The sequence below is a fragment of the Mus caroli genome, chromosome 3, assembly GCF_900094665.2.
Source record: "Mus caroli chromosome 3, CAROLI_EIJ_v1.1, whole genome shotgun sequence".
Classification (NCBI taxonomy): domain Eukaryota; kingdom Metazoa; phylum Chordata; class Mammalia; order Rodentia; family Muridae; genus Mus; species Mus caroli.
The window spans coordinates 146834419-146843245 of NC_034572.1; the positions used below are offsets into that span (position 1 = coordinate 146834419).

The window sequence follows — 8827 nt, forward strand, 5'->3', positions numbered from 1 at the left end:
TGCTAACAAGCAAGGACATGCAGAAAAAAAAGTCATTTTTCAAAGAGTTCTCTTACACTTTGGGTAGGTCCAGCTAAAATTCTCTGGCCAGGTCAATCACGCCTTCTTGTCATACACTACCAGGGCAAGGCCATGCCCCCTGGAGACTGGTGAGCTCTAGGTTCATGAAGAGAGACCCTGCATCAAAAAATAAGGTGGAAAGTGATAGAGCCAGACACTGGATGTCAACCTCTGGCTGCCACATATATGCACAGGCAAGTAAGTATACACATGCATCCATACACACATCTACCACACATGGGCATATACACCAACAGACAGACAGACAGACAGACAGAACAAAAAAATCATTATAGTCTATAAGATGCCCAACTGAAAACATATAACACTAAATATTTTTATTAAACTAAGCTAAAGGATAATAAAGGGGGAAAAATCTAGCAGCTGAGAAGCTATTAAAAACTAATACTAATTGTAAAAAGTAATAATAGGAAGGTCAGAAATCAAAATACCAGTGAAAGAAGACAATGGTTCGGTTTTAACGCTCTGGCTTAACTAGTCTCTTTCCAGTGTGTTCTATTTGTTAGAGATGTTGGTATGAATGTAATTTCTTTAGAGAGACTTCGCCGGTGCTCATTCCAGTCTGCCCTGCTTTGTGTATGCTTCTGTAACATCCCAGAACAGCACTTTATGTGCTCATAATCTGCCTCCTTCATTAGTTTATAGTCTTGTTGTCACTAGTGGAGATCATCTTGAACCAAACTAGATATATAAAGTTAATACAGAAAGAAATCCTGGGCCAGTGAAATGGCTTAGAGGGTAAAGTGCTCCCCACATAAATAAATAAACGTGGTAATAATAGAAAGGATATCTCAACAAACTCTTCTCATTTTTAACAGCAGTAAAACTGAGTGGAATTCTGTCAGCTATGGGAGAATATTCAAAGAATGGTGTCCTAGGAGCTAGAGGGGACGGCTCTGCAGTTAAGAGCACCAGCTGTTCTTCCAAAGGCATCGGTTCAATTCCTAGCACTCACATGATGCTTACAACCATCTGTAAACACAGTTCCAGGGGATCTGAGGTCCTCTTCTAGTCTCCTTGGTGACCAGACTTGCACCCGATATACATTCAGGCAAAACACCAATATGAGTAAAGTAAATAGAAATGAATGGGATTTGTATCATCACAGAAGAGTGGGAGATTTAAGACATGCAGCCCCATCATCTCCTGTCAGTGGGCCACTGGGTAAAAGGTCACCTGATGAAATCAATAGAGACAAACGAAGATATTGGCTGAAGTTAATACATGTGCCTGATACGCATGCTTGACTAAGCAAGCCTGGCTAAGATCACACTTAAAAAGGAAACAGGGCAGTAGCAGAGGTCAGCATACAGAGCCTTCTGTCCTCGACACTCTCCATCCACAAGCAGTGGCTACCTGAGGCACCAACTGGAGGATCTAAAGCTTCCTCCAAGTCAGCAGGAGACAAGTCACCGTGTGCCCTGAAGAGGAACAGGACTTCTTCAGCCATTGATGTTTCTTTTGAAAGATAAAGGCAAAGATAAGTAAGGAATATTCTAGCAATGCCTGTGTAACACTGTCTTGAAATTTTTACCCAGCAAGCAAGGCAGGAACCAGAAGTGGATATAAATCTTCATTGACCTCAAAATGCCAAAATTATTTTTATTTTCAGATGACACTGTTTCTGGGGAGGATGCAAAAGAAACTAGAAAAGAATATGGTTAATAAGAAAGCCTAGTAATATTTCTGGTAATTAAATCCATATAAAGAATTCAAGTATTTTTTAACATTTCAACAGAGAACAGCTAGATATATGATGGAAAAATTCCATTCCAACTATTAATTAACCATAGAAAGTACATAGAAACAAACAAATGTATGGAGAAATGTATCGAGGCTGTTGATGAAGGAGATAATGAAAACTCTGGGCTGGAAAGAGAGTTCAACAGGCAAGTGTCAGCTGTCTAATCATGAGGACAGGAGTCCAGATCTGAGGCAGGAGGATCACTGGAGCTCAGGGAGAGACTACGCATGAAAGGAACAGGCTCAGACTGGTAGACAAGGCCATTTGCCTTCTTCTGGCCTCTGCATATATGCACACACTGATACATAAGAAAATACATCCCTTTTAAAAGAAGAAGTCATGATTGGCTGATCTGAAAGGGAGACTTAAATAATTGAATGTCCATCTTAAGTTTCTAGATGGAAACATTCAACATTTAAACATCTTTTAAAATATATTAGTTCATACATCAAGTATGGTTATGGACGAATATGAAGATTCATCATGACACAAAAGTAATGATAAAGGGAGCCACATAATTGTGGCAGAACAAAACATTAGAAAACTTTGCAGAATTAAACACAACTAAATACGTTCCAATTAATCCATCCCATGGATTTCCCTGTCTCTCAAAAGTCAATGATGCACTAAGACTTTTAAGTGGTAATTTCAATAACCTCATGGGTCGTGTTTTTAATGTTGATTTACATCTTATTTTTGTATGTATGCATGGTATCTCTGTACGTGTGTGCGTAAGTATGTATGTGTTTATGTGTGTGAAGGTGTGTGTATGTGTGTGTTTATATGCAAATCTCACTGTGTGCATGTGCTCAGAGGGTAACTTGCAGAAATCCATTTATTCCTAACATCTGGGTTCTGGGGATCACACTCAGGTTTCTAGGCTTGACATCAAACTTTTACTCACTGAGCTGTCTCACTGGCCCTATGAGCTGTTGATCTATTGTGTAATATGCTTCATCTAAGATATAGAAATGGGGTATGTCAGCAATGTGACAAAATAGGAAGCCTCAAGCCGGGCGTGGTGGTGCACACCTTTAATCCCAGCACTCGGGAGGCAGAGGCAGGCGAATTTCTGAGTTAGAGGCCAGCCTGGTTTACAAAGTGAGTTCTAGGACAGCCAGGGCTGCACAGAGAAACCCTGCCTCGAAAAACAAAACAAAACAAAACAAACAAAAAAACAGAATAGGAAGCCTCAGGTCTTCATCCTTCCATGAAGACACTAAATTACCAATGCCTGGACCAACTCTGTTCTCTGAAATACAGAAACCAGTGTTCTCCATTTAAACTATATGTCTAGCCTAGATTTGAAGTTTTAAAGGGCTAAAAAATTTAATCTATATCCTTATATTATCTAAGTAATTGCATTTCTAATGTACTTAATATCAAATCATGTGTTTATTTTTTAAACGATATTCCAATTATATACTTTCTGCCAGGCTTGTAGAAAAAACATTCTAGATTTTATTTACAAGGATCTTATATGTGGAATGGCGGACTCCTATTACTATTACATGGACTATTACATGGGAATGAACCAGTGAAGCCTAATAGTAGGCGGCACTCATGCAGATCTCACGAGTTGTACCTGACTAGGGTCACATGACTAATTAATATTAATATGTAGTGTGATGTATACAGGGTGCTTCTCACACGAGAGGCACAAGGCATAGATGGAGTGGAATCTTTGTAAAGTTAAACTATTTCCTCTTAGCTCTCCTGCATGCCGTTGCTATCCTTTAGGTTTTTCAAATGTCACCAACTTCACAACTGCCTCAGTTTTCTGACCCGGGCTGATGATGGCTCTGCAGGTATTGTGATGTCACCCCTGCTGCCTTCCCTCTGGCTTCTGAGGGGCATGCCTGCATCTGGAGTAGAGCCTCCCACATTATCAAAGCATGTGACTGAGGAATGGCAGCATGACTGCTCACCGTGTTCTTCCTACCCTTAAGAAACAATGAATAACTCTTCTAAATTATGCCGGAAGACGTCTTTTCCAAGAGGCAATTTATTCTGTAACCTTGTTGAAAAGATAGTTAAGCGGCCCTCTCTGCAGTTTCTGGGCCAGTGGGGATACCACTGCTATGAACCCAGGATTTACAGAACACTGGCAAAAATCCTGAGGTATGTTGACTTGGAAGGCTTTGACAATCTCCTCACAGACTATATTGCTTTTGTGGAAAAGTCAGGATACCGTTTTGAACTCAACTTTAACCTTGAGTTTACTGAAATATGCGTGAATACCATTCTGTACTGGGTTTTCGCCAGGAAAGGTAATCCCGACTTCGTGGAACTGCTTCTCAAGAAGACGAAGGACTATGTCCAAGACAGAAGCTGCAGCCTGGCGCTGATATGGAGGTAATCTCACGCTTTGTCCAGAGAGAGGTGTGTCTGGGAGAGTGCAGGGCTACCTTCTTAGATGAGCTTGTGTGGTGGGGAGGTGGCATTGGGTTTTAACTGTAGTGTGCACTATCAAGTCACGCTGGATCTGCTAAAGTAAAGCAATGTTAGCAAACACATTGAAAAGTCCTTAAAAAGCAGCAGACCAGGCTGGGCGGTGGTGGTGCACACCTTTAATCCCAGCACTTGGGAGGCAGAGGCAGGTGGATTTCTGAGTTAGAGGCCAGCCTGGTCTACAAACTGAGTTCCAGGACAGCCAGGGCTATACAGAGAAACCCTGTCTCAAAAAAAAAAAAAAAAAAAAAAAAAAAAAAAAAAAAAAAAAAAAAAAAAAAAAAAAAAGAAAGAAAAGAAAAAAGACATAAAAAGCAACAGACCTTGCCTTATGCCATACTGTGGCATATTCTTTTGGTCTCCTGAGAGTACACACTTGCAGTGTGTGCACCGTTCACTCAGAACATTCCTATCACGAATGGTGCTCAGTCAGCACAGCTATGCTGTGTCAGGTCTTAATAAATTTGATTTCAAATCTTCCACAACTGAGTTCAGTGAAAACCATGGTCCTTACAGGCCAACTTTTTACAGCCTGAAATTGTCAATCTGTCTGACAATGTCAGGAAACTAAAAGCTCCAGGTGACTGTCTTGTAGCTCAAGAGTTTGATCCAATGCCAATCAGTTCGCAGCCCGATTAGAACAGTTGTGCATTGGCTCCTTCATTCAACAAAACGTTTATGCATCACAATCTCTGCAGTGGCAGGAGCAGGTGTCAGTGACACACAAGGCCCAGGTCAGAGACCAGGCAGGGTGGGTTCTGCTGGGAGCAGCCCTGCATCCTGGCTGTATCACTCTGCCCCTCAGAGCATGCAGGACTGTGCTCCTGAATGATCATCCCAGCACATGAACGGGTAGCTGGGGTCTAGAAATAGTAAATAACCCTCCATCCCAATGTGGTGGATTGAATATCCTTGGCCAATGGTAAGTGACACTATTAGGAGGCATGGCCTTATTGGAGGAAGTGTGTCACTTTGTAGGCAGGCTTTGAGGATTCCTAGTGCTCAAGTTCCACCCAGCGTGGAAGAGAGCCTCCTCCTAACTGCATACACAAGATAGCCCCCTTCTGTTCCCTTCGGATCAAGATGTAGAATCTCTCAGCTCTTTCTACAGCACCATATCTGCTTGAATGCTATAATGCTTCCTGCCATGATGATAATGAACTGAACGTATGAACCTGTAAGCCAGCCCCGACTAAATGTTGTCCTTTGTCAGAGTTGCCTTAGTCATGGTGTCTCTTTACAGAAATGAAACCCTAATTGAGACAGGACTTTTTGTCATTTTAAACGTTGTTTTATGGAGTTACAGCTTTGACTAACTAGCTTAAAGCCCAGGCATATCCTTGGTCAGGCAAGTGGACAAGAAAAGTGTAATAAAATAGAGGAAATGAAGAATTAAACATGGACAAAGGAAAGGAAACATTTTAATGGAAAATGAGAGAGGAGAATCTTGACTGACACATTCCTAAGTGTGTGGTGGTGGGATGAACTCAAGGCCTGTCACGCCCATCCTTACTCCCACGTCCACAGTTTCACTAGGCAAGCATGCTACATCTGAGCTGCCTTGCTCACTTTCCACCATGTATAGGACAGTTTTTAAATTGATAAATTCTGATGTGGATGCAGAATCATCCAAATCATTATCTCTAGCCTCAACTTCTGTTGCTGCTATCTGAACATGCCACATGGAACAAAACAGAACGCCAACTGGACCCATCCATCTCCAAGGCTCTCTGGCTCTCTCCTCAGTAAGACCCTGACCCCATTGCTCAAGGCAGACATTTGGGATTGATTCTTGATTCTTGTCGCTCTTGCCATTACATCAATGAGTGCTCTGACTGCCTACAAAACAGATCCTACTTAGTTCCATGATATCATCTCATGTCCAGTCCAGATGGAGCCCATGTCATCTCTTACCATGACAACAACCCTCTTATTGTGTCAACTTTTGAAGGCTAGTATATAAAACAATGGTTTCATTATGACATGTTCATGAGTTGGTGTCACTGTGCCTTCCTCATTCCCTTCCCAGCTACCTCCCGGGCCTCATCCTGTTTTATCAAGTTTCCTAGTAGTCCTCCTTTTGCATCCATACCACATTGTCATGTGTATGCACATACAAATTTGTCTAAATTGTTTATGAGGGAAAGCATTAATATTTTGTCTTCCTCCCATTACTGTTCAATTTTTTTTATTTACACACACACACCAGATATGAAAGAGAACATGATATTTGACTTTCAGGTAGTAGCTTATTTAATTTAACATGATAATCTCTAGCTACATCTATTTACTGTCCATTTACAACATCAGGTTCTAGAAACCCTGTCATACCGATGGGCTATCATCCAGACTGCCTCAAGGGTTCTGATACAGACTATCAAGTACAACAAGACTGTGTTAAATCAGTTTTAGACATAACAGTTTGAGCTGCCCAGGGGATATTCATGTAGAGATGTGCAGCTAGACACATAGTGCCATCTTTGAAGTCTTTGTTTCTACATCCAATCGGTTATGACACCTGTTGGTTCTGTCTACCCGCAAGCAGTGGCACATATGGGTGCCTGCACTGCCCTAGCCCTGTCCTACAGTAAGCAGCAGCATCTTCCTCCTACTGTGAGATTAACAAAGCCTTGCTGCTCCTACAATCCAGGCCTTGTGCATATCCATTCCATTTGAAGCCAAAGACTTTCTCTAACAGCGTGTGAGGCTCCTCACAACGTGGCTTGCTGTCTCCCCTGGCCTCAGCTTTATCCTTTGATCAACACTGATGCCCTTATTCTTCCTTCCAGCAGTGATATAGTTAAGTAAGTGAAGTAAGTGTGTCTCCCAGTCTCTGTCCAGATGTAACCTTTCTGTAATGTCCTGTCGCACCGCTCCTACATCTTCTGGTATGCCTGTTCTACTTATTCTATTCTACTTTATCTTTGCTGCAGGATTTATCTCCATCACTATCTTCTTCAGTGATAGAGGCTTGTTTTCTATGCTGATCCTGACTTGTTAGTAACTGACATAACATTAAGAAAGACAGCCAAGGGTTTTATTTTGTTCACCAATACAAGTACCTAAAACTGTAGCTGTCACTTAGCACATATTCAATATTTGTTGAAATAAATGCAGAACAGTTGAAATTACATCAGAATGACCAAGTCAGAATTGGCCAATATGGCATACACACCTTGTTAGACACTGGGGCCATGGAAAGGACAGGAGGGACCTGTGACTGGACTGACCAGGAAAACAAACCTTCAACAAACTACACTATGTTAAACACCAGAGATTATACTATTATAAAAAAAAAAAAAGGAGAATTTAGAAAAATTAGAAATCCATGTATCTACAAAGCAAAGTCGTCCTCTATGTGTCTGTACAGAAATATTATGCCTCATTTCGTAAGCATGTGTGACAAGCTTTCAGACACAGAGGGCTCAGGTCATTAACTTCACATTTAAACCCAGTCCTCGCTTTGCCTGCCTCACTCCATCCACGTGAGTGCTGCTATAATTAACTGTCAGGACAGATTAAGCAAAGTTTGTTTTACAGTTCCATACTCTTTAAACCCAAGGATTAATCACACACATCATATGGATACAGATTAGATGTTTAAATCTCATTTTAAACCTATTTGAGTTTTAGTCATGTTTTCAACACTTTTCAATATTCATTAAATATATCCCAGAGATAATGTAAATGTTAATACACTGGGACCTACTGAATCTTAACAATGGCCACTTGCTCTGTCCTAAGATTCCTGCGTTCCCTTACGCGGAAGGACAAGTCACATGCTTTTAAGAACTAGCAAGATAAAAAGAATTGCATTGCCTCCTAGAGGTTTAAATAAGTATAAAGTGCCAAAAATCTTATTAGGATTGAAATCAAATTCAATAAAAAGCATGTGATTGACCCCCTACAGATTCAGTATTATAGACTCTCATAGATACATTTGTTGAGTGAAAACCACAGTTACTTCCCTTGAACTAGGGAGAGCTCAGCTGGCAGAGGCAGTTCCTGCCATGTCTGACAGCTCAAGTTCCATCCCTGGAGCCTACACGATGTAAAGAAAGAACGGACTCCTGCATGCTGTCATCTTGTCATCTTATTTACACAAACATTTTGCTATTGGAGCATAAATTTACAGAGCTCATCTTGCTCAACTCTTTTAAAAAGAAAAATGAATTAACAAAACTGTCTTCAAAAGTAAAATGATGAAATCACAAGAGTTGAAGGTAATAAGGACTGAGGACTTCAGGGTGACTTCGGTAGACATCAGAGAGACCTCATGAGACCTCAGGGAGATCTCAGGGAGATCTAAGGGTGAGTCATGGGGACCTCAGGGTGACCTCATGAACCTCAGGGAGACCTCAGGGGACCTTAGGGTGATCAAAGCACATGTCATGAAGAGTTCTCTGGATAGTCTCTCCTAAGATGAGCTGTTTGTATCTCAGGATAGAATGGGAGGAGAGAACACACTCAAGACAAAAGTGAAAAGCAGTGATCTTGGAATCAGAGTATCAATGAAAGATAATCAGAGAGAGAGAGAGAGAGAGAGAGAGA

At 41.2% G+C, this 8827-nt stretch overlaps 1 protein-coding gene across 1 annotated transcript in view; it reads left to right on the plus strand.

The window, feature by feature from the left end:
- Positions 1-3685: 3685 nt before the first annotated feature.
- Positions 3686-8827, plus strand: part of Asb17 (ankyrin repeat and SOCS box containing 17) — a 9662-nt gene continuing 4520 nt past the window's right edge. The window contains exon 1 of the mRNA XM_021158774.1: positions 3686-4180. Coding sequence (XP_021014433.1) covers positions 3780-4180 — 401 coding nt within the window. The 5' untranslated portion in view covers positions 3686-3779. The remainder of the gene's footprint in view (positions 4181-8827) is intronic.